Genomic DNA, 26,561 nt, shown 5'->3' on the forward strand with positions numbered 1-26,561 from the left:
GGCACCCCAGAGAGGTAGGGCAATTGTAAGGACTCCGACAGGTGGGGAAACTGAGGCACAGGACAGGGAGGCGATGTGCCCCAAGGTCACACACCAAGTCAGTGGCAGAGTCAGGAACAAAACCCAGGGCTCCTGACTCATCAGCTTCTGGTGATATTACTAGAAACCTTGTCAGAGCCACATGTAGAACCCAGGAGTCCTGGCACCCAGTCAACTGCTCTATCCATTAAATTGCATTTCCCCTCCCAGAGCCAAGGACAGAACCCAGGAGTCCTGGCTTCTAGGCTATCATTCTAACCGTTAGACATCACTCCCCTCTCAGAGCCAAGAACCAAATCCAGGAGTCCTGGCTCCCAGATAACTCTCCCCGCTACCCCACACCGCACCCCTCTCAGGGACACAAATAGGACCCAGGACTCCTGGCTCTGCTTCTCACCTCTGGGCAGCGCCGCCTTCCAAAAAAAGGAAACAACCATGGGCTCAATCGTCAAGAGGAAACAAATGCTCTTTAAAGAGCCACGACCTCCCCCAGGCACCCAAATCTTCAGCCATGGGCTTCCCCTGCCTCCCAGGCAGTGTTATTGGAACCGGGGAGGGGGGGCCCAGCTCCCCAGCTGGTGCCAATCAGCGTGGCCCCATTTACCCCAGCTGAGGATCTTGCCTGTGATTATTTAAGCTCCGATCCCCAGCTGGGGTAAATCAGCAAGCCCCCACTCAATGCAAAGGAGCTGATTTATGTTAGCTGAGGATCTGGGCCATGTGGGTTCTGTTGAAACAGCCGAAAAAAAACTCGGGCAGGGGAAGGGGAAAGAAACCACCGAAGAGGAGAAATTAAAAACAACCCACCCCATCAAACCCCACCCAATTGACACCAGCCTGGCGCGGTGCCCCCTGTCCAGCACCCTGGCTTCCCCTCATGCTTTGGTGCAAGTGATGGCAGAAGAGGCGTGGGTGCCCGAGGATGGGGGGCGCCCCTCTTCCATCCACTTGTCCAGGCTGCGGCGCCGTGCATTCATGAAGAAGTTACTGACGGTGGAGAGCTCCAGGCCCAGCTGCTGGGCGATGGTGACCTGCAGGTCCTTGGAAGGCCGCTGGTTCTCGTGGAAGATGGCGTGAAGCGTTCGGCGCTGGATGTCCGTGAAGACCAGCCGGTGCCGCTTAGGGACGTGGTTTCTGTCGGCTTTGCCTTGCTCTTGCTCTTTCCTTTTGCAGGCTGCGGCAGAAGGAGAGAAGAGGAGACGCGATCAGAGAGGTGGGGAGCGGCTGCCCAGAGGCACTGAAGCTGGGTGGGTGGGGTGGGTTTAGGGCCAGGGAACCAGCCCAGCCAATAACCCCGGAGACTGGAATCCTCCGGCTACCCCTGGCCCTGGCGAGCTTCCCACATGCTGCTTGGAGCCCCCGGCCCCACTCCAGATCCTCAGCCACAAGCTCAACTCGGGGGGGACCTGCCCAACTGGATTAGCTCAGGGGCTTGTCCAGCTTCCCAGCTGCTAAGAAACCCTGCAGCAAAGGGATAACCTGCCCCACGGGAAGTTTCCTCCTGACCCCCATTTGGCGCTTGCCCTGAAGGAGGAGGGTGTCTGTCCCAGCAGGGGACGCCTGATCCCCTGGCAGGGGATGGGAATTTCATCCGGCCCTGACCTAGGTTTCCTTAACCACAAGACCAACCTCATGGGCTCATAGGGACTGCCTGGTTGGATCAGAACCAAGGTCCAGCTAGCCGGCTATCCTACCTCCCACAGGGACCAGTACCAGCTGCTTCAGAAGAAGGGGTCAGAACCTCGCAGTTGCCGATAGGGGAATATATGGGATATAAGTTTGAACTGGGGTAAATGACTGCATAAGGTGCAGAGCAAAGGAGACTCGCCCCCGGCATTAGATCATGTCCCCAGTCTCCTTCCTCCCTCCTCCGGGGATGAGTCTCCTCTGCCCTGCACCGTGTGCAGTCATTTACACCAGTGCAAACATATATCACACAAGCCTGCAACTGGGCTCAGGACCCCGGGGTGCTGGGCGCCGCACAGACACGCAGCGAGAACCGGGCCCTGCCCCAACAACTCATGCCCTGCTGCCATAGCCGGGCCTATGAGTTTCCCCTAATTGTCAGCTCAGCTGCAGAGAGTGAACGGGAGCTCAGAAGATGTCAGGACGACCTAGAACAAGAACCGCGGGTGGGCAAAGGGGCAGAAGTGAGACAGACAGAGACTGAATTTGTCCAGAAAAACAGGTCTCCTGATATAACTCAAGGACTGAGTTCAGATCACGCCCGTTGAGCCAGAGCTGTGTGAGACCGGACCAGAACTGGTGTGAGACATTAGGCCTAACTGGGGGATAAAAGAACACCCATCCAACTCTTCATAACAACTCTTCCACCCATCGCTCCCCCTTCGGGGTCCTCAGAAAGGGACTTTGGGAGGAAGGCTGGCTGCGGCGACACTGGGTCGACACATGGAAAATGTGTCTAAATCCCTTGTTTAGAATGAATGGAAAACCCATCTAACCCCGCCAGGACAGGGCAGCTCTCAGCTGTGGTTCAGTTTGTGGGCACAGTGGGCTCCAGGCTGCAGAAGTAACTGGGGATGGGACAACCAGTTCAGAGACAACCGGGCCTGAACCTACAACCCAAACCGCAGGTAGACGGCTGACAAAACTGTGACCAACACCCCCTTCCTCCTACCCCATTTTCAATGGCCCCCACAGGGAATTCCCCTGCATAGCAGCTTCCCCAGCTGGCATTGAGTTGGTGGGCCCAACCCCCCAAGGTCTCTGCTCTGGCAGCGTAAAGGGGCCTTAAAGGGGATGGACCCCAGTGCAGGGGTCTCTCTGGCCAATGTGGAGCTGGCATAAGGGGAGGCATTTCAGCGTGGCTATTCTCTGCTTCCCAGGGGCCACAGGAGCAGCGCGCAAGTTAGAGCAACTCTGAGGCTGCTCTAAAATACACCCAGCTGGAAAAGGCTCCAGAGTACGGGGAACGCAAAGATGGCTTAAAACCATTGCAACGCTTCCATGAGCATAGGGACTGAGTGACTGAGACTCAGGCCCATTGCCTCTTTCTGGGGATGGCCACAAAATTACAGCTGTTGCAAAGAAGAAGAAAAAAAAGACGGTCCTCTCTGCAGATGGTTCGCTCAACTCCATCGCAATGTTAAACCCCTGGGGTATTTTTGCAAAGCCAGAATCCATGCCAGAGACCCAGACAGAGCTGGGCGCCTGGCCAAGGAGTCCAACAAACATTAACGTGAAGGGATTTGATTGCATGTAGTAAAAGCCTCGCGCACTTTCATTTTAAACAAATCTTCTGTTTTCATTAACAATCCCTGGATGGCTGAAGCTTTAAGAGCCCCGCCATCTTCCTGGCAGCCAGCAGGGGCAGTGGGGAGAAACAGACCCCATTGCGCTTGGTGCTGTAGGAATACAGAACGAAAAGACCCCACAGAATTTACAATCTCTTATTGGTCTGTATTTGGACAGCCCTTAGCGCAACAGGTGCAGTGCAGGGGTTGCTACCGTAATACACCTAGTAGCAATAACAATGTACAGCACCTGACACAGTGGGATGCTGGTCTGTGATTGTGGCTACCAGGTGCTAATACAATACAATTAATAATACGAGTTATTATTATTAATCATAAGTGGGAGGCGGAACCTTTCACCTCGAAGCCAGTGGTTCAAATACAGCCCCATGCTGGAGTGACCAAGTGAGGAGCTGGTTGGATGGGGTGCAGGGGTGGGTCAGGCTAAGTCCCAGTGGGCGGGGGTCTATGTTAGTGCCAGCTGTGTGGATGATTTATCTATTTCACCCCCTGCCCTTCCCTTGTCCACCTCGGTAGAGCTGCCAGTGGCTGACTGGACCAGAGAGGCTGGTGTCTAGGGCAGGGCGGAGGGGAGTTGTCAGAACATGGGGCCTAGCAGGCCTACCCCAGTTATGAGCTCAGCCGCTGAAGAGCAGGTAAAATGAACACACCGGGGGGCAGAGCGCTGAAGCTTGCCCGCCCACTGCCCGTGCTGGACATTGACTTGTGCCCAACCTTGCTACCGAGGCTGCTACTCCAGCTAGCTTTGAAAACACAGAACCTGGTGAGCGCCGGCAGAGGGCCTGCAGACTATTTAAAGGGCTGCCACCCTCTCCCTCCACACCCCACGCAACTGCAGCCTGACACATGTTATAGCGGCCTCCCCACCCGCTCCGAGGGAGTAACCGCAGCCCGGCTTCAGGTCGGGCGTCGATAGCCGTTCGCAGCTCAGGAAACCAATAATGCATGAGCACCGTCACTTCACTTCACTCGAGCCTGGTCCGAGCAGCCGCCCGCCATGAATATTGCATCAGGCACTTTAGGAGGCGCGTTGGGGGTGATGGATGGGATGGGCCCAGGGAGCCCAGTGATGAGCAAGAGGCCGACGGGGGTGTGTGTGCGTGTGGGTGGGGGTGAGCTGTTAAATGCTGCCGTATTCAGCCACAGATCCTGGCTGAAAGACAGGCAGAGCTATTTTGGGAGTCCTCAGTCCAGTGCTTCATGGGCCAGGCTCCTGGATCGACAGGGCCCAGCTAAGACCTGCTGCGACCCAGCAAGGCCAGCTAAGCACTTACGACTCCATATCCTACAGCACAGCCGAGGCTGGGGGACGTCAGGCAAACGTCTGAGCGATGCAGAGGGTCACCGGGCCGTTGTCTCTTATATCTGCTGCACCTCTTCTGTACCCTAGTATCTGAGTACCTCGTGATCGTTAATGGCTGGATCCTCCCAACCCCTCTGTGAGGCAGGGCAGGGCGATCACCCACTTTGTGCAGATGGGGGAAACCAAGGCACAGAGCGGCCAAGTGACTTGCCCAACTCTGCAGCAGAGCAGGGAATGGCACCTCTTGAAAAGCAGGCGTGTGCCCTAATCACTGGGCCAACCTGAAGGTCACTCATAGAATCATAGGTTTCAGAGTAGCAGCCGTGTTAGTCTGTATTCGCAAAAAGAAAAGGAGGACTTGTGGCACCTTAGAGACTAACCAATTTATTTGAGCATAAGCTTTCGTGAACTACAGCTTCATCCGATGAAGTGAGCTGTAGCTCACAAAAGCTTATGCTCAAATAAATTGGTTAGTCTCTAAGGTGCCACTAGTCCTCCTTTTCTTCATAGAATCATAGAATATCAGGGTTGGAAGGGACCTCAGGAGGTCATCTAGTCCAACCCCCTGCTCAAAGCAGGACCAATCCCCAACTAAATCATCCCAGCCAGGGCTTTGTCAAGCCGGGCCTTAAAAACTCTAAGGATGGAGATCCCACCACCTCCCTAGGGAACCCATTCCAGTGCTTCTAGAACCCAGCACCCTCCTAGTGAAATAGTTTTCCCTAATATCCAACCTAGATCTTCCCCGCTGCAACTTGAGACCATCGCTCCTTGTTCTGTCATCTGCTACCACTGAGAACAGCCGAGCTCCATCCCCTTTGGAACCCCCCTTCAGGTAATTGAAGGCTGCTATCAAATCCCCCCTCACTCTTCTCTTCTGCAGACTAAATAAGCCCAGTTCCCTCAGCCTGTCCTCATAAGTCATGTGCTCCAGCCCCCTAATCATTTTCGTTGCCCCCACTGAACTTTCTCCAATTTGTCCACATCCCTTCTGTAGTGGGGGGTCCAAAACTGGATGCAGTACTCCAGATGCGGCCTCACCAGTACCGAATAGAGGGGAATAATCACTTCCCTCGATCTGCTGGCAAAGCTCCAACTAATACAGCCCAATATGCCATTGGCCTTCTTGGCAACGAGGGCCCACTGCTGACTCCTATCCAGCTTCTCATCCACTGTAATCCCCAGGTCCTTGTCTGCAGAACTGCTCCTTAGCCACTCAACCAACCCTGTTCTAAGGCTGGCTCTGGGACCTGAGCACAGCTGTCCTTGGACCTGGTTTAGTGTACAGGCATGCCCGAAGTCAGGGCCTCAGTCAGTCGCTAGAGGATAAACAGGTGACTCTGTAGTTCCTAGTGGGAGAACTGCAGATGGAGGCTGCAGCTGGGCTGAAATCAGCGGTGAGGATGATGAAGGCCTGGTACAGACACGAAGGACTAGCTGGAGGGCTGGATGTTTTAGCTTAAGTTAAACTTCCTCTTTGTAAAGCCAGGCGTAGAAGGGAGCTAGTGCCCCCCAGCAAACCCAGCCCATGCGGGTAGAACCTGCCACGGCACTGAGATTGCCTTAAAAACCATGAGATTTTTTAAGCCAGCAACAAGCCCGAGGCTCTTCTGATTTGTCTCCTGTTGTCCTAGCCGTTCGGGGTCCCCTTTTCAAGCATTTCTCTGCAGCTGACAGAATCACCTGACTCCAGGAGCTGGGACTTTAAGCACCAAACGGCACGGGAGCTGGCGACACTGCCCTGCATGCCAAGCACACCCACCCAGAATGCACCTGCTGGTCTAGCCGGTGTAAGCGGGGCCTGCACACGTCTCTGTCAGCCCTGGCGCACCTGTGACCCAGTGGCACCAGAGCACCGGTGGCAGGGTACCACGTGATGCAACACCCCCTCGCTCCCCCCCACCCCGAGCCTCCTGCCCCACGCGCCCCCCCGGCCAGCTGTACAGAGGCTTCTCTCCCCAAGTGGCACCACTGTATCCAGCGATGATCTATGTGTCTGTCTTACGGCTGTGAAACATGAGGGCCCTGCCTTTCCCTCCTCCCCCACCCAGTTCCTGCTGTGCCCCCCGCCCCCAACCAGCCCCCACCCCACCCCCGCTCCCCGCCTGGCTCCTCGTCTGGGGCCGCACGCTGATAGAAAATATTGATCAGATCCAAGCAGCGCGTCTGCAAGCAACAGCCTCTTTCACGTTAACCCTTGCCAAGCCGGGCTTGAAGCAGCCACGGATGGAATTGGCGGGGGTGGGGGTCGGGGTTTGCTCAGCAGCCCTGGGGGAGGCTTGAAAGGAGCATAGTCTCCTTCAGCAGGGGACCGGGGGCCGAGCTCTGCTGGTTCCGATGAAGCCCCTGCTCTGTCAGTTGTAACCCAAACCTCCCACTGAGGTTGCAGCAGGTTCCAGAGTCAAGCAGAATGGGGCAGTTCACGGGGCTCACGCCTCCTGGAGCTATCGTTTCAGGCTGGCTGCGAACTCAGGCAGGCATCAGTCACGTTTTCAAGCTTTTCTTCATTCCTGCTCCCTTCGAGCGACGGCAGGAGCTGGGGCCCATCGCTCCTCTGCCTTAATCCGGCCCTGAGGGTGCCTGATTCGAGCCAAACCCGCTGCTCTAGTGCACAGGGGCAGCCGTTATCCTGTCACCATCACACAAGGCGTCCTCTTGCCAGATGCCCCTTTCAAAGCCAAAGAGGCCCCGAATAGATGAACAGCTATTTTGTGTGTGTGTGTGTGGCGGGGGGAGGGGGATGTCTCCTGTCTTAGTACATAAAGACCCCACCCAAGACTGGTCTGACACAAGATGGGTGCCAGCCACAAAAATTCAGATCCAGGCTTTGAACACCCTCAAACTTCGATGGGGAGGAGTTTGGGTCCGGGATGGGTGGAGGTGATACTGGTGACAATCCCTAGTTCTAACTAGTAACAATGGGATGACAGGAATTGTCCATCTGGACCGATCTCCTCCTAGCCAAGTAACCCAGCCTCCCCGCAGCGACCAGCCCCACTGGCTCCAAAGAAAGAGAGAGCCCAGGGGACAAGATTTTGTTTCCAGGACATCTTCCAACAGAAGATCTCAAAGCCCTTGGCAAAGAAACTCTCCTGCTTTTCTGTCTCTCTCCCCACCCCATTTTGTGTATTGCTCTTGTTAAGAGCCGATTGCAACCCCAGTCTCACTCCCCTCCTGCCCCCCGCTTGCTCCCCCTCTCCCACCAGCGTATTCCCCATAACAGCTCTGCTGGTAATGTCACAATGGGCCCACAGCCGGAAATTCACAAGACGGCTGGATCGGCAGAAATTCAAAGGCCTCATTTTTCCCTGGCATTGGGCACCTGCGACTCCCCCTGGGTTTGGCAAGAGCTGGGGGGAGGCTCAGAGTCCCTCGGAAATCAGGCCCAAAGGTCCTGCGCCCCACTGAAATCAACGCAAAGTTCCTGTGGAGCTCAGCGGGGCAGGGTTCCCTCTGACTGCGGCACTGGCTTGAACACGGGAAAGGATGAGCCGCTGAGCGCTAGGGCTAAAGCCCTGGCAGGTCGCGAGGCGTAGGGACACTGAATGTACTTAGGGGCTGAGGGTCAGGCCTGAAAGCCGGACTCAGCCCAGCGCCTAGCAAAGTCAGGGCGAGTTGTCTGACTAAAAGCCCTTACTCTATAATACACAGCAAGTCCCCAGCAGGCGCTTGGCCTCGTGGTGATGGGGCTGGAGTAGAACTGGGAGAGCAGGGCTTGATTCCAGCTTTGCCACAGGCTCCCCTGGACGAGTCATGTCCTCTGTCTGGGCCTCAGTTCCCCAGCCGCTAAAATGAGTATAATAACCCTTCACTCGTCTGTCCAGACGTCAGGGCAGGGACGTGGCTGGGCAGGGCCTGGCACGATGGGGCCCTGACCTTGGTCACTGTGTGTCTGGGCAGTGCCTGGCACGACGGGGCCCTGATCTCGGTCACTGTGGGTCTGGGCAGGGCCCGGCACGATGGGGCCCTGATCTCGGTCACTGTGTGTCTGGGCAGTGCCCGGCACGACGGGGCCCTGACCTCAGTCAGGGCTTTGAGCTCCCTTCAGATTCCTGAGTGTAAGGTCACTGACTTCCCCATTTCACGGGTGTGACTGAGAGGGGGATTTTGGCCCTAAGATTCCAGGCTGGGATCCCAAGATGCCTACGTGATTTAGGTGCCCAAATCCCATTGGGTCGGCTCCAGCGGTGGCCCTACCGCTACGATTCACCCAAAGGACCAGAGGAGCCTGTTCTCTCGGTGTCCCTCGTGCCGGGGGGCTGTGGGGGTCCGGCACATCGTCCCTGCTCTAGTCCTTGTACCTAGACACCAGGACAGAGATGCTGGGAGCGGAGCAGGTGACATCACGGTTAACGCAGGCAACGAGGGAGCGTGGCCATGAATCACGCTGCCGAGATAAATCGCCCACCGGGGGTTGCCATAGCAATGGGAAAGGCCAGGCAGATCGGCAGGATCCTCTCTGGACATAGGGGCACCGGGGTAACCGGCCCCCACCCTCCGGGAAGGGTGAGGGGCTGGGAGAGTCAATGCCCAAGGAAAGGATGCAACCTTTCCCCTTCACGCCTGGGAACGTTTGGCTGCCCTGCTCCTCTCGCGGGCATTTATACTGGTGCTGGGGGGGTACGCTGCTCCCCAGTCAGCATCCCCCCCACACACACTTTGGGTCAGGGCAATGGTCACCAGGTCCCAAACCTTCACGCCCAGGAGGGCCAGTTCTGTTCTCTGGGGCAGCCCCCTGCACTCAGTGGTGGACCATGCTCCTTCCACGTGGCCTCTTTCCCCGATTTAATTTGCACCTGCTTCCGCTGTTCCCACACGACCTGCTGTCGTTTAAGGTCACTTCTCCTGCTCTCTCTGGCCCCGCCCCCTGAAAACCCCATGGCCAATCCTTTCCCAACTGGATCCAGCCCCCAAGCCTTAAAAGACCCATAGCTAGGGGAACTTCCCCAGCCCTGAAGGAGAACAAACACTGGGAACAGCCAACGCTTCCTTTAAGCATCTTCGCTAGGATACGAAACCTTACTGAGCTAAAAAACAGCCGCTGGCCCACGGAGAAGATATGGCTGAGTCCAAAGAGCCTGATCTCTCTCATAGGATCATAGAAGATTAGGGTTGGAAGGGACCTGAGGAGGTCATCTAGTCCAACCCCCTGCTCAGAGCAGGACCAACCCCAACTAAATCATCCCAGCCAGGGCTTTGTCAAGCTGGGTCTTAAAAACCTCTAAGGATGGAGATTCCAGCCCCCAGAGGAAGGCTGGCTGGCCCAGGACTCCAGCAATATGGCCTCCATCATGGCACCGTGGCTAACCGGCCGCCATGGCCAGGTTGGGTTTTAAGGTGGCTGAGAGGAAGAATCTCTGCTGACGCTGTCTCTCAGCTGGGCCCAGTTCTTATTCGTCGCTCCTGTAAATACACCCACTCTCAGGCCGCTCCCAGATCCACCGTGTGAACGAGAATCGGCTTCCAGGGACTTGCCTCCGTAGAGAATTTTGCCCTCGCTTTGCATAGAGGATAAACACAGGCTGGGGGAGGGATGCAAAAAGAGGGGGCGAATTTTGGCAAATCCAAAATCAATGCTTCCCTTGCAGAAAAGCCCCCCTGGGGAATCGGGCGCAGGGAATTGTGGGCTATTGACTACTAGCTTGTGACTGTCACTGACTGACTGACTGCAAGGAGGAGAGAGAGAGAAAAAAAAATCAATGGCTTCCCTTAAATAAAGCACCCCAGGGGAGGTTGGAAATCAGCCAGGAATTCTCTCCTCCTCCCTTCCCCCATGGCAGCCTGGGTCTCTGTGGCATTGATGGACTCTGGTACCTGCCTTGCTCGCCAGTCTGCGTCCCTGCCACGTCCATCTGGTACCCAGCCCCCAGCCCCGCCGAAACAATGGACCCAGGGATTGCAACATTACTTGGTGCTTTCCATGGGAATGTCATGGAGCTTCCCAGCCCCGCACTGTGGGGTGTTAGGAGAGATGGGTAAACGGAGGGGGATGCTACTGCCTGAGGGCATGCAGAGACTCAGGGCCAGGAATAAAACCCGGGAGTCCTGGATCCCAGGCCCAGATGCTAGTTCATGCTCCCCTCAGGAGCTGGAAACAGAAGACAGGAGTCCTCCAGCCCATGTCTCCTGCTCTAACCATTAAATATTCATGGTAAATACGCCCAATGGCCTGTGATGGGATATTAGATGGGGTGGGATCTGAGTTACCCAGGAAAGAATTTTCTGTTGTATCTGGCTGGTGAATCTTGCCCATATGCTCAGGGTTTAGCTGATCGCCATATTTGGGGTCGGGAAGGAATTTTCCTCCAGGGCAGATTGGAAGAGGCCCTGGAGGTTTTTCGCCTTCCTCTATAGCATGGGGCACGGGTCACTTGCTGGAGGATTCTCTGCTCCTTGAAGTCTTTAAACCATGAGTTGAGGACTTCAATAGCACAGACATAGGTGAGAGGTTTTTTGCAGGAGTGGTGGGTGAAATTCTGTGGCCTGCGTTGTACAGGAGGTCAGACTAGATGATCATAATGGTCCCTTCTGACCTAAATATCTATGAATCTATGAACCACTAGGAACCACTCCCCTCCCAGAGCAGAGACTAGAACCCAGGAATGCTGGCTCCCCCTGCTCAAATCACTAAACCCCGCTCTCTTGCTTTAATGGGGCACTGGGGATCGCCTGGCTGCAGGAGCCGCTCTCCATTCAGCGTGAAGCCACCAGTCCAGAAATCTGCACCGTGTCCCTCAGTGAAATTCTCCCGATTGTGGGCTTCTCCTTGCCCAATGTTCAGAGTTGCTCTGGCTGGGAGCAGCTGCCACTTTGATGGAGGGCTGGGCAGATTTGACTCATTGGTCCTGTCTGCATCCTCAGCTGACATGGGGTCCGTAAAGCCCTGCAGCCACCACCCCCCCCAGGAGCTAGATCTAGGTGCGTCTACACTGCATTGTGAAGCTGGGTCAGACTCAGGTTTGAGCCCCAACCCCCTATCCATCGCCACACAAATCAGTCTGATGTGGGTCAGCAACCCCTGAGGACCTGTATCCTATGGCCCGTCTTGGGGGGTGTCTGAGCCTGAGTCCCGCTGAAACTCTGATCAAAGCCCTGTCACTTTGCAGTGTGGACGCAGCTCAAACCGCAGACCTGAGCCAGAAGGTTTGCACAGGGCAGTGTGTACGCTGCAAGACGTGGGTCCAGCAGCTGCAAACCCAGGTTTACAACGCAGCGTGGATGCTTGAAAACACCAAGTCCACAGGTCCAGGTCCCACAGATACAGGTTCACAAGGCAGGGTAGACATCCCAGAGGGTACCCGCCCCCTCCAGCCTGGTTTCAGAACCTGAGCAGGAACGGCCACACAGCTATGTTTCGTGCCATTGCAAGTCTGTAGACCCGGGTGCTGAGGCTGGTTGCCATGGTTATTAGGGGTTTTTTGCAGTGTAGATGTACGCTTAGGGTAGACGTTCGGGTGAGGGCTGCAGCCCAGGCTCTGGGACCCTCCCACCACTCAGGGTCTGAGCCTGAACATCTGTGTAACAGTTAAACAGCCCCTGAACCTGAGCCTAAATCAGCTGGCACGGGCCGGCCGCGGGTTTTTCACTGCAGCGTAGAGGTACTCTCAGTGACTGGCCCAGGGTCAGGAAGTTTGTGGCAGAAGGAATTGAGCCTAGCTGGGACGTCTCCTAAATGACAGGCTTGTGGCCTAAGCCCCAGCCCCAGCCCCAGCCCCTCTCCCTCTCTTGTCTCTGTTTGCACCCAGCCAACATCCTGACTCGACCTGCCCGTCAAATCTAGAGCAGCTCCCCTCTCGCTAATTACCCGGCTCCCTGAAGTCCGGCTCATGGCTCCCCCAGCTGGAATTGGCACAGATCCTAAGATGACAGAGCAGCAGCCACTGCCACAGCAGGGGACATTTTCTCACTGGTAACGTGCAGCCCAGCCAGTCCCCAGCTGTCTGACTTCATTCTCCCACGTATCGCCCCCAGCCCCTGAGATTTTACCCCAGCCATTTGGTCTAGGTTACAGAGCATCGCCTCATTCAAACAGGAGAGGAGTCAATTGCTCTGTCTCTCAGGGACATGCATGTTTCATTTACATTTTTGACACTAGACTAGGGAGCGCGGTTAGTGGTTAGAGCAGGAGGGGACTGGGAGACAGGACACCTGGGTTCTATTCCCAGCTCCAGGAAAGGGGTGTGTTTATAATACCACAAATAGCGGCTCCTTTCCAGTAAGACTCTCAAAGTGCCCCCCCCCACAAGGTCAGTATCTTTTGCCCCATTTTGCGGACGGGGAAAGTGGAGTTCACAGAAAAGAAGCCACTGGCACACGTGGGAACAGAACTCAGGATTCCCAGTCTCATCCCCTGTGTGGGTTTCCTATCTCTGCAGCCGACCTCCTGTGTCCCTTCAAGCAAATCCCCTCCCCTCTCTGTGCCTTAGTTTTCCCATCTGTAAAATGGGGGTGCTGACCCTCCCCTCCTGCAAATGACTATATTAACCGATGCTAGGAAAGTGCTACGAGACCCTGCAATCACAGGCGCTCCTAGGGCGAAGGATGACAGCTGTTAGACTGTTTGCTCTCTGAGTGTGTTTGAAGGTGGCCCAGAAAAGACCCTAGAGCTACATGATTTCTTCTGACCGCCTGTCGGGCAGAATTCAGATACTCCTCCAGCCCCAAAGAGCTTCAGCAGGGAATATTCCCGTGCTTCAAAATAATGCTGAGCGACCACTGGATTTTTTGGTGTGGGGGCCAAACCAAAACCTCCCCCCCAAAAAAAATCCTAATCGTTCCTAGCCAAAAACTATTTTTTCCATTGAATCAGAAAACTCAACGTTCATTGGACATTTTGAGTTGCCTTGAAACAAAGATTCCCACCCCCCGGTTTTTTATTTCAATTCAGCCATTTCAGGTAGTTCCCCCCCCAAGGGCATCATCATGGTGCTGGATGTTTTTGTCTCTGATAATAGGGGCTGAGACCCAACAAGTCATTTCACACAAAGCAGCCATCAGAGGGAAACAGCTTTGGGTCACTGACGACCAGGCTGTGGAGCCCAGACCTGGACCCCTGAAGGGGGTGAGACGCGTGGGGAGGAGAGATGTGTGGGGCAGGGGAAGCTTGGCCTGAGCGGCACCTGGTTTTGGTTTCCAGGGGGAAGCCGATCCAGAGATCGCTCCAAAGAGCAGGGCTGACAGACTGGGCCCAGTTCTGGTCTCTCCCTGGTTTTACACTAGCAAATCTCCAGGGTTTTCAGTGGGCTCTGGCTCGGAGCCACACCGGCATTAGCACAAGAATTGGGATCCCTGTCTCCATCCACCAGGCTGCTCCCCTTCAAACCAGGGGCCTGGCTCCAGCGGGAGCAGGGGCAACTCGGTTGCTTTCCAGCCGGTTCTGTTTAGCCCCCGTTGCAGCTGCAGCTGCTGCTGCTCGCCCCCCCCGCCGTTGTCGATTCCCAGCCTCGCTCTTCGATTCCTCTGCAGCAGCAAGGCCCAGCGTTTTGTCTGTGGGTCACGTACTGGAGCAGATTCTGCCAAGGGGACGCGCCGTGCCTCACTGCGGCGGAGGTGGGGTTGGAATGGCCAGCCTGACTCCCCCGGGGGGCCTGGATTTCTGCGCTGAAACACACAGGCCAGGAGGCTCTGGTGTGGAAGCTGGAGGAGTGTGTGTGTGTGTGTGGGGGGGGGATCTATGCCCTTCTTGACCTGTGCACCCCCTAATGCAACACCCCCGCAAAGCAGCCCCCTCTCCCCTTTTCCCAGCAAGGCTGGAACAGCAGAGTGTTCCTCCTGCTGCAACTTCATCACACTTACCCATGATACCACAACATTTTTACTCACCATTCAGATCTAAGGGCTAAGACACTAGACTGGGTCTATTCCTTGTCCTGCCATGGGCCTGTCTGAGTGACTTGGGGAGTGGGACATCCACGCTTGGTGCCTCAGTTTCCCTCCCCCACACACCTTTCGCCTGTCTTGCCTAAGTTCTCTGGGGCAGAGACTGCCTCTCACTCTGTGTCCGCTCACAATGTCTCCAGGCTCTAGTCCAATACAAGTAATAATGGCTTGCGACGGAGCGATGGTCTCAGGTTGCAGTGAGGGAGGTCTAGGCTGGACATTAGGAAACACTATTTCGCTAGGCGGGCGGTGAAGCACTGGAATGGGTTCCCTAGGGAGGTGGTGGAATCTCCATCCTGAGAGGTTTTTAAGGCCCAGCTGGGATGATTTAGTTGGGGTTGGTCCTGCTTTAAAATGGGGTTGGACTAGCTGACCTCCTGAGGTCCCTTCCAACCCTGATATTCCATGATTATCAGTATTTGACTACCCCCTGCAGCACAAAGTACAGTTTGTTAAGTAGCGGGGTCTCAGACCCGGGAAGCTGGGCTTTGCGTGTGGATCCCTGCACCCGCACCGAGCCCGGGTCACATGAATGGGGTTCTGGGGCGGGGTTCTACAGCACAGAACGGTTTGTGGGACTGACGCCTCGCCAGCACATTTGTTACAGAGCTAGACCGATGTTTCCCCCTCGATACATCATATCAGGGGGATTGTTGCTCTCCTGCTCCCCAACACGCTCTCCAGAATTAGGGCCCAGCCGTCCGAGCCCTGCGCCTTGCGAATGCAACCAAATCAGGACAATCGCGCTTTGCACCCCCCGTTTTGGGCTCCTGAAGATGGATGGGTCACAGAGACTCAGACCTGAACACCAAGGGGAGGAAACACCAGTTGATTGAAAGGCTGCTGGGCCAATCCCATAGTTTGACCCGCCCCAGGAGGGGCCAAGGGGACATATTAATATTTGTAAAGCACAGTTAAGGTGAAAAATGGCTACAGAACTGCTGTGGGAGGTAGCTAGGGTCCTGGGAATCAGGACTCCTGGGTTCCATCCCTAACCTGCCCACAGCCTTGCTCTGTGCCTCAGTTTCCCCATCTGTAAAACAGGGCTAACGATACTCACCTTCCTTGGAGAACCACGGATGAGACGTACTATCCACTATTGGTGCGTTAAAGTTTCTACTGATTATGAGTTGCCAGCATATGGCTCCATTTGGCCTGGGTTTGAAGTCTGGGGCGGTACTTGTTTTCACACAGCTAAGGCCATAAGTAAATCGAAATCCAACTCTTACTTATACGGCAATAGCCTTGGTCTGTATTGCTTATAGATCAAAGGCCAGATGGGACCCACCGATCATCCTCCCAGACCTCCTGGATAGCCATGAACACTTCCCACCTGCCCCCACATTCATCCCCATAACCAGAGTTACACCAAAGTATCACAACCCTCAGGAGACTAAACGGAGGTAGCACCCAGGGCGGAGAGTTGACTCAGCGAGCTAGACTAGAACATAGAGTATGGACGCACTTCAGGCTGGTGGCGTGATTCCCAGCTTGATGCTGATGCTAGCTGCCATCGAGCTTGCGTGATAAAAACAGAGCAGAGGGGTTGGGGGCCCTGAGTATTGCCTCCTATCTCAGACAGGATCATATTGGGGCAGTTGGCCCCTCCTGGCCCGTGCCCAGCCAGGCTACACTCTATTGTGAGAATGCTAGCTCAACCACACTCCCTTCTCAAAGGACAGACGTAGCCAGAGACGTATTACAGTAGTGTCTACGGTCCCCAGTCAAGACTGGGACCCTATTGCTACAGTGAGAGAGAGAGTCCCTACCTCAAAGAGCTTACAAGCTAAAGAGACAAGCCAAAGGGTGGGAGGGGAAACTGAGTCACAGAAAGGGTCAGTGACTCGCCCAGGAGGAGAGGCAGGATCCCTGACCTCCTGAACCCCCGTTCAGCGCCCTGGCTGGCTGGACCCCAGCCCCCACGTGCTAGGTGCTGCACACAGGAACAAAAAGACAGTCCAGTCCCAAACCCTAGGCACCAGACCAGTCTGAGTTTCTGGAGGCTCAGGCTAGGCAGGGTACCTGCCCCTTTGACAGCCTCATCGCAATTGCATGTTGTTTGTAAATCCAAAGCACATTTATCTAAGGAAGCTGGGAAAAACGGTCAAACTGCACATTAAGGTCTAGTGTGGGCCGACTTTTTATTATGTATTCTTCAGGCAGAGAAGCGGCCTCTAAGTATTACTGTATTTTTCCTAACAAGCACTGTCCTTCTAGGAGCCCTATTTCAGATCACCCTCAGTTTTGGAAAGGGGCTGCCTTACGTTGAAACAGAGAAAGTCCCGCAAGTTCGTTTTTAAATTTAGTCTCTAAAGGGTTGATCCTGCACTCCTTAGAGTCAATGGCAAAACCTACATAGACTTTAATGGTGCAGAATTAATAAGATCTCAGCTGATGTCTAGTTGTAATTTTCCCACTGTTTCAGGAAAGCTATTAATTTATAGGGTGTTAGTATTGCCCACCACAAGCAATCAAACAACATGAGTTAATGCCTTCTCCCCAAAAAATCACGTGATTGGATCTAAAGGCATGGAATTTTAACTAGAATAAATCCTGGGTTGTTTTTATTTGTCATCTCCTCTTGGAGCCTTTAACAGCCACATTTGCAAGCTTCTCTCTACAACTCCAAAGGTTAGAAATAATAATAATAAAAAAAGTCATTGGCAATGCAAGATTCTTACATCATCACCTGACTCCAGGAGCTGGGGCTTTAAGAAAACCCAACAGCATCGCAATAAAATTGCAAAGAGTTGGCAGTACAACAGGTCAAATCCCGCAACCTTTGTTCCTGCAAGTAATCGCAGTGGACTCAGCAACGCTACTCTCAGGAGTCCGGGATGCTGGATCTTGCGACAGCTAGCCACCATCGTAGTCAACAGCACAACGCTCACTGACTTCAGCGTGAGCAGGATTGGACCCTGTGTATCTGCCACGTACCTGTAAAGGGACTCAGTTTCAAATCAATAGGAATAATTTAGCTACACTAAAGAGAGACTCATTTCAAGTTAAATCAATATTTAAAAAAAAAACAACCCAAACAACCTTCCCTGCAATCCCATAGTATGGTAACAGCTAATTGTACTAAAAGTGACACGCGTAAGGCCGAGAATTTTGCAAAAGGGACTAGCAAGTTTGGAAGCTCAACCTGAGACATCTTACAGGGGCCTGAGTTCCCACCTTCCGAAAACAAGGTCTCAAGACGGGCGTCTGAAAACTGGGGCACCTGTTACTGACTGTTTGTATTGGGATAGCACTTAGGAGCCCCAGTCAGACCTCAGGAGCCCATGGGGCCAGGTGCTTGTGCCTAAAAGCATTCGTCATCTTTTAAAAAGGCCCGGGGACAGATTTGTAAAGGTTTTTAGGCACCTGAACATACAGGTGGGCACTTTTGAAACTCCCACTAGGCGCCAATCTGCATCTTTTGGCACCTAAATGTATTTAAACCAGAGGTTCCCAAACTGTGGTCCCCGGACAGTTCCCTCTAAGGTGCCTGTCTGGGCGGCCGCACACAAGAATGAAGGGCCACCCACCTAATTAGTGGAGCCATGCTGGCGAGGCTCCACTAATTAGGTGCTTGGATCCTGGAGAAGACGCACATGTAAGGTGAGGTGGTGGCCTGGGGGGGAATAGGGAGTAGGTGGGAGGGGGCAGTGGGGTGAGAAGAGGGGGCGGGGGGAATCTGGGATGTGCAGGGCTGTGGCGGCCAGAGAAAGAGGCGACTTTCCCCAGCTCCAGGGTTATGGCTGCCAGGGAGAGAGGCCCCCCCACACTTCCCTGCCCCAGCTCAGGGGCTGCTGCAGCCAGGGAGAGACCCCCCTCCCTCCCAGCCCCAGCTCGGGGGCTGCTGCAGCGAGGGAGAGAGGGCACATCCCTCGCATTAGAAAGGTAAGACTGCTGCTATTAAAATATGAGTTGTGTGCTTTTATTTGTAGAACAAAAAAAAGTTAATTAATATTCATTTTTTTATGTAGCGCTTTTATCCAAAGCCCTTTACAATAGTGAGCTAATGGGACAATCAACATTTGGAAAGATCATTAAGTGGCCGGCCGAGACCCTCAGCAATTTTCAAGTGGTCCGCGGAAAAAAAAGTTTGAGAACCACTGATTTAAATAATCTCCCTCTCTTTTTCTGTGTAAATATATCACGCTATTGATTTTATGGGGAAGGTGCTCTGATGTCACAGTGATGGGCAGCAATATAAAACCCTAAGACACATACACCTCCCCCCCCGCAACTGACTTTTGTCACGGATGCTCCGATTTCCACTTCACACAGCTTTGGACAGCAAAAGTAGCTTTACCTACGTCTAGCCAGTTTCATTTGCTGGCTCTCAGGACCAGGCTCCATGCTCCTGTCCTGACACAGCACAGGAAAATGTATATTAAAAAGCGTGTGTGCGCGCGCAGGGGGGAGATCCCATTAAGTTTTTGTTTGGTTTTAAAATTTCATAAAAACGGTTCTATTCCTCCCAGGTGAAGTTCGCCCTGCCTCAGGGGCGTGGCACAAAACCTATGCTCCATTTTCATCCCAGGACCCTAAAGTGCTTTACAAACGTTAATCAGCCTTCACCACCCTTCCGGATGAGTGATCATCTTCATCTGGAGAGGAGGGGGAAGCAGAAGCCCAGAGAGGTGAAAGCGCCCTCCCCGGGGGCCCCACATGCCAGGGGGAGGAACAGAGCCCAGGAGTACGGCCCCACTTTATTACAGGGAGTAGCGCCCGCTGACAAGGGCTGTTTTTCTGGGGAATGTGTCACTGTGTGCAGTGTAACTGGATCTGTGCAAAGTTTCCGATTTACATTGCAGGACAATCCCTGTGCAAAACCTGATACCTCGGCATGGAGGGCCCCCTTTCACAAGTCAAGATTTCGCCATGAACCCCGGCGAGCCCGGCTTCTCTTGGCAAAAAGTGCCTGGCAAAAATACCTGATGTTGAGTTCCCTCCCCGGGCCCAGTGAACTGCAGCCTCCCCCAACCAGAGATCTGGAGTCTCGCCTCCTCCCGAAATAGGGATTGCCTCCATACCCCAATCCTGATCCCCCGGAGTGCCTCCCTGCAGCTCACTTCCCACCCGTAATGGTGCCAGTGCGCCAAGCGGGATTGATGGGCGCGAGTCCTCTGGTGGCAGGTGAGCACAGCTGCTGGTGGGCCGCAGGCAGAGGGACGTGTGTGCTGTTGCATAAGGGCACAATCCCACCAGGCCCCGTGCCGGGCACAACTTCAAAGTCAGCAGCACAGGAAGGCCCCCAGGTCCTTTCTGTCTCCCACGTTCGCTGGGCCAGCTCAGAGCCCAAAGCACAGGGGCTGATCTCATGGGTGGCTCTTACTCAGTGGAGGCAACAAGACTGGATTGGGGGCCGGATCCCCCTCTTTGTTCCATGTTTGCCCAGGACTGGACACCGTGGGGGCCTGGTCCGTGACTGGGGCTTCGAGGCGCTACGGCATAACCAAAAATAACAACATAAATCGCCGGTAGGCAGCCACCTCTGGGGTGGAAACAACCGTCTAGCCTGCAGTATGCTGAACAGTGGCGGAGGGATCAACTGAATCCACAGACATGAGGCCATAGCTATGGAACGGGGCTCTGAAGGCAGTGACTGAAAAGGATTTAAGGACCATAGGAGGCAAACACTTGGACATGAGCTCCTACTGTGATGCTGTGGGAAAAAAGGGCTAAAGTCATACTTGGACGTAAACACAGGGAAGTAGTGAGTAGGGATGGGATTTCCTCGCTATGGGGATACTGCAGCCAGTTCTGGTGACCAGAGTTTATAAAGGATACTGAACACTTAGAGAAGGGGCAGAGAAGAGACACAAAAATTATTTGAGGACTGGAGAAAATGCCTTATGGGGAGAGACCAAGGGTAAGTCTACACTGCAGACCAAACCCCGCAACAGTGATTCTCAGAGCCCAGGTCAACTGATTCGGGCTTGCACTGGGGGGCTAAAAATTGTAGTGTAGACATTCCTGCTCGGGGTCTGAAACTCCTGTCAATTTTAGTTTGTACTGACTTCGCTAGTGATTTTTATGTAGCCTGTTGTAAAATTAGGCAAATATCTAGCTGAGTTGATGTACGCCTTGGAAGACCTCTGCACACCCGCAGGGGTTTGCATACCCCCAGTTGAGAACCACTGGTCTCGTGGAAAAAGGCAGCATGAGAACCAAATGGCCTGAAGCTGAAGCCAGACAAATCCAAGCTCAAAAAAAGGCTCCCATTATTAACAGTGCAGGTGACTAACCATTGGACCAGCCGGCCAAGGCAAGTGGTGCATTCTCCATCTCTTGATATCTTCAGATCAAAACTGGCTGCTTGCCTGGAAGAGATGCTAGAACTCAGCTGTGCTCCGGGAGGTCAGACTGGATGATCTAACGGAGCAATTCTGGCCTTAAAATCTGTGAGGGCAACTCTCCTTCTCCGGGCGGGTTTTCTCATCCATGCAGAACAGACCTGGGTTTCTCTGGGGATCATCCAAAGGGCAACAGGCCCCGTAGAGCTCAGTGTATCTCTCCCAGAAGGGTGGAGATGAGTCAACTCTATTGGGGTTCAAACTTGCAAGTCCAGGGAGCATAGGAATTGCAAACTAGAGATTTACTGCCCCAAGCCTACCCCTCCAGCCAACGCAGCGGGAAGCCGAACACTTCTCTTAGCCCAGCCAAACCGGCATTGCTAACACAGGGCTGCAGCTAACTCCCCGGTGCTCACCAACTCCGCCCTAGCGACAGTGGCTGCCTGCATGCAGACCAGGGTCACCGTCCGCAGGCCAGATCACGCAACACAAGCCCACAGGAACGCAGTCACAACCGACGATACTGACATTCACCACTGCTGGGTTAACCTGGGGGCTGGTGTGCAGCAGGGCCTTCTATACCCTTCTCTGCCCCCCACACCTCTTGGACAGCTTCATTCCCGGCTGCCCACCCTGCTACAGCAGAGGGGACACAATCAAAGACAGCCACTGCTGCCCGATGTTAAGCAGCCATGAGGCTGCTCCGACAGTTCCCGGGACAGCAGCTTGCATGGCTCAGTAGTCGGATCAGGACAACACAACCAACCACCCCTCTGCCATGCTTTCGGCATCACAGGATCTGGCCCTCGGCCTTCACGGTGCTAACCTCAGGGCCCGGGCACTGTGACAAGAACCCCACGCCAATGGCTTTCTTAGTCAATGCTAGAAATCAGAGGTGAGGAAAGGCCTCACGCAGCTAGTGCAGCCCCCACAGCCGTCCCCAGCCCTAGGAATAGACGTGTGTGTGGAACCGCACCCAAGAGAAGCCCTCTGCTTTCCCACGAGCCCCGGCAGGACTAAACACTGCCAACGTCTCGCGCCGCGATCAAGGTAAAACGAGAGGAGCCGGAGGACGGAAAGCACGGCACACAACTGGAGCGAGATGCCTCTGAAAATAACTGAACGCCGGATCTAAAACTCACGGCAGCCACCGGGGGACTATGGCTATGGCTCAGTCCCTGAGCTTGCCCTGCTTCCTATTGCCCAGGCCTGCTCCTTCTCCTGCTAAGAGACGGCAATAAAACTCGCAGGTTGGGAGAGTCCTAGGGTGTCTAAATATCATTCCCACCAGCCACAAACACCCCCATTTTGTTTCCCCTTTCCCAATGGAGCCATAAGCCTCCCAACAGCATCATTAGCGGCTAACGAGCAAAGAGAAGCTGTTATCGCAGGGCCCTGCTGTGTCATATGATGGGGCCAGGGCCGTTGTCACATGGCTTTTAATAGACATACGCACACAACCGCCGCTAACTGGCTCACCGGGAGGCAAGTCAGAGAGATCGGGACCAGGCCGAGAGCCTGAAACACAGCCAGTGCCTCGCATTGGCTTTATCTTTTAACCTTCGCTTTTCAACCGCACCATCCCTTCTGAAGATGACGGGAGAGCCTCGCAAGCATGAAGGAGAAAGGAACATAAAAGAAGCAGAATCATTCCGACCAGCCATGCAAACTCATTGAACTGCAGTGATGATCTGAAGAATCACCAGCCACCAAGATTTGGGCCAAGATTTTTCAAAACAAAGGACGACAGTTAGGCTCCTAGATCCATATTGAGGCCACTAAATAAATAGTCTCATTTTTGGAAGCGCTAAACGCTCACCAGCTCCCAGCGGTAACGGCTGGGGGGGAAAAAAATTAGGCCAATTATTTAGAAGCCTAAATAGGGATTTAGGAGCCTCGCTTTGGATAAGGGTCAAATCCTCAACTGGCCTCGATTCAGCAAAGTCCCTCCCTACAAAAGGATATTAGTTTAATTGATTTTAATGGGACTTTAGCACACATTTAATGATAATCATGTGCTTAAGAGTCTCCTGCTTCAGGACTTAAGTCAAGCTCTAGACTATTTAGGGGAGAAGCCCCTACGCCAGGTTGTCACATCACTGCAGGGTTTCTTACACCTCCCTCTGAGGCATCTGGTGCCGGCCCCAGTCGGATACTAAAATAGATGGGCCTTGGGATTGATCCAGCCTGGCTTGCCTAACCAGGACTCTGGCGTAAATCAGGATTGCGCCACTGAAGCCAATGGGAGTCACGCTGGTTTATACCAGCTGAAATTCCGGCCCGCACTTTAGAAAATCTTGGGGGTTTTGGATAATGAAAAAGGCCGTCCCCTCCCATCTGTTGCAAGGGGGCAGCACTGGAAATCCTCCATCTGTGGAGTTTCTCCCCTACAACTTCCTCCCACTGACCCTACAATAATAACAGCAGCCCAGAAACATCGCTGTCTTCAGTGCTATTTGGACCCCATCCAAAGCTCGCTGAAATCAGTGGAGACTCCCATCAGCTTTGGCTCAGGCTTCCACGCCACGGGATATGGTACACAACCATTGAGAACAAGGTCTCCATCTTGACCGTGAGGCTGAGACATTCAATCACACCATGGCAACACGAGGAGCAGGGTGAGGTGACAAAATGGCTTTACCAGCATAAAGGGCAGAAGGCAGGTGGAGAAAAAACGATGAAGCCCCTTGTGTGTATGTTGAAACCACCCCGAAACAATACAGGGGAATGCAGGAGAGGGAAGGCATCCGGAGATTCCTTTGCAACCCAATCACCCCCACCCCCCATAATGTGGGCGTGTACATTGCAAGTTCTAATCAATAGCTCTGATCTGTATTACCAAGCAATAAAGGCTCGGGGTGTAATTATTCGTGCATTGCGGCTTCATTCAGGCCTTCCAGTTTGCAAAGAGATTAGCAGAGTCACAGAGCTGGTGACCTTTGCTCTCTTTCTCTCTCTCTCCCCAAAATCAAGAGGCAGCTCCATATATCCCTGTATTGTTCCAGGCTCAGTTCCTGATCATGCTCATAAAAAATATCTTACCTTCTAACCTTAAAGCTGCCATTCTCTGAAACTCGGGCTCCTGCAGCCAGCGCCACATCCTTTTGAAAGTCTCCCTCCCGGACTTGAGCTTGCTCCAGGGCTTAGGGTTCCTGAGAAGGTCTGACAAGGTGCCTTGAGACCGGCACAACACCCTCTCGGCAAAGATGGCCTGGGGGATGCTGTATCTCTTGAGCTCAGCGATGATCCGCTGGGCCACTTCTTTGGTGTTGATCTCCTCCAGCTGGCTGGAGAGGACGGTGGTTTGGGTGGAGATGGGCTGGTTGGGTCTGGAATTCACGTCTGGCCGGGCATGGACATAGTGGTTCTGGCCCATGCTGTTGGGGGATCCCATGGTGGAGTTCTGGGAGGGGGAAAGCTCCCTGGAAAAGTGCTGGTCGATCCTGCCAAACATGGCAGGGTGGGCTTCGAAGTTATTGGCCGCCACCATCTTCTCGTTGCCCAAGTGTCCGGCAGAGTGGCTGTAGCTATGCATGGGGGTCAGGTTCGGGCTGGGCAGGGACGACAGACTCTGCCCCATGCCAAGATCCTTGTGGTAAGGGCTGTAAAAGTTAGCGCCGGAACCCAGGCCCCTTTCTTCCCTCATCAGGGTGAAGCTCCCAATCACGTTGCCCACCGGCAGGCACTGGTGGTGATGGTGCTGGTGGTGGAATTTCTCGTGCAGCGGCTGCAGGGGGGTCAAGGTGGTGTAGCTGTTGGCGGCCCCGGTGGGCGAATCCCCACCAAAGCCAAGCCCCGGGTGCAAAGAGGTGGCCAGGTGGTGCTCGGCTCGGTGATACTCACTGCCATCCAGCACCGAGGCCACCAGAGACGGTCTGGAGAGAGCGGAGTGTAAAGCTCTGCCTTGGCCATGCATCAGCTCCTGCTCCTGGCTGGACATGTCCCCGGTGTTCTCCAAACCCAGCTGGACATTCATGGCTGCCGGCTAGTGCATCCTCTCTTTATCTACTTTGCGACTCATTAATCTTTCGGTTCTTGAGTGTGGGGAAGGGCTTGCCAGATTTCAAGGGGGTCTGAGGAAACCTCTCTGCCTTTATCAGTGGGGATGGACAGCCAAAGCGGAAAGTCCCCTCTGTATTCAGCGACCAGATCTTGTCTCCAGTGTGGGAAATCTAACATCCACTGGTCTCAGCTGCAGCCCCAGGAAGACAAGGGCTCATCATTTCTCCCCAGCCCACACACAAGCCCCCTTCAAACTGATCAGAAACTGGACACATTCTAACCCAATGCTGGATGGATTTGGGGGAAGGAAGCGGGGGAGAGGAGGGAGGCTGGAGGATTCCCCCCACCCCCTCCCTTTAAACCCCAATCAAAGTGAGAAAGTTCATGAAGAACCTGGCTTACCTAGTGCCGGCGGGTGCTTTTTCTAGGCATGGGGGGAGGGGGGAGGAATGTAAAAATATAAACAAATAAAATAAAAACAACGACGACAAGAAGAGTAATACTAAAGAAATGAAAATCAGCAGCAGGGGTTCAGATCCCCCCTTCCTGGAGCTTTCAGCAGAGGGGCTCCTGTGTCCGGGAATGTGGAGGGGAAGGAAAGGTCTCCTCTTCCCTGATCATTCAGCCCTTTTAGGGTAGTCCAGGAGATCTCCAGCAAAGTGCTTGCAAGCAGCAGCGGGCTCCAGCAATTAGCTACCGGCTGTGTTTTGGTGGTGTGGGGGGAAGGATCAGATCTCTCGCTCCCTCTGGTTTTAATAGGTGTAGCTCAGAACAGTTCCATCCTCTTTGTGTCTGCTACACACTCACACACACACACACACATCTCCTCTCTCCCTCCCTCCCTCCCTCCAGAGAATACTGCCCTACTCCAGCCCATAGCTACTCTCATCGATTTCACTAGCAAACACTCCGCTTTCCTGCTTCTCACACGTCACCAAGCCTAAAATCTGACAGATGTGCAATCAGCGACCAACCTGATTTAACCCGATCGGGCCCGGCTTCGACAGAGCGAAAAGGGGTGGGGGGGGGGGGGAATCTGGATTATATTGACTTTGCAGTTTGTTGCAATACTTCGTGGCTCAGGGTTAAAATGTATATTTAATACTTCCCCCAAAATATTTATATCTTTATCTATCCAACTGAATAAATGCACCATATCTGTCTAGCTTTACACTGCTGCCCATCACCGTGGTATCTGAGCCCCTTTCACGTCGAACCAACAGCGAAGTCCCTCGTGGATTTCAGGAAATCTCTGTCTCTCCTCTGTATAATACCTGTATTTTTGTAATGCCTTTCTCTTATGTATGAGATCGCAAATAATCTATATAGAGTCTGTATTTAAATATAGATGAATCTATACAAACCCACTTAGAGAGTCTATGTGGAAGCTTGGGTTATAAATCTATATAAAGCCACACAACTGTGTGCATTCTTATATTTTTGTGATTTACCTACCTTATGTAGGAGATCATAAAAACCCCCATGTAAATCTAAATAGTATAGAAATTGCAAATGCATGTTCCTATATTTTTGTGATTTCTCTCTTATGCAGAACTCACCAAAAAATCTATATATAATATATACAAATCTAAATATATAAATCACACACACATATTCACCTCTCTGCCTTGCTTATACGTAGACGGAAAAAGTGTGACTATCCAAGCTATGAGAGTTTCATAACCTTTCACACTTTATAAGGGGACATTTAATTAGCCACAGAGCTGAAAGGCGGTTTAAACGGGACTCATCCGTTTTAAAATCATTCCTGTCCGA

At 53.6% G+C, this 26,561-nt stretch overlaps 1 protein-coding gene across 1 annotated transcript; it reads right to left on the minus strand.

Annotated features, from left to right (window-relative positions):
• Positions 1–914: 914 nt before the first annotated feature.
• Positions 915–25,208, minus strand: LOC141977219 (hepatocyte nuclear factor 6-like). The gene is made up of 2 exons (XM_074938586.1): positions 23,826–25,208; positions 915–1,213 (listed from the first exon to the last, which is right to left on the minus strand). The coding sequence occupies exons 1-2, from the start codon at positions 24,757–24,759 to the stop codon at positions 915–917; spliced, it is 1,233 nt and encodes a 410-aa protein (XP_074794687.1). The 5' UTR covers positions 24,760–25,208.
• Positions 25,209–26,561: the final 1,353 nt, after the last annotated feature.

Source organism: Natator depressus, chromosome 24, assembly GCF_965152275.1.
Source record: "Natator depressus isolate rNatDep1 chromosome 24, rNatDep2.hap1, whole genome shotgun sequence".
Lineage (NCBI taxonomy): Eukaryota > Metazoa > Chordata > Testudines > Cheloniidae > Natator > Natator depressus.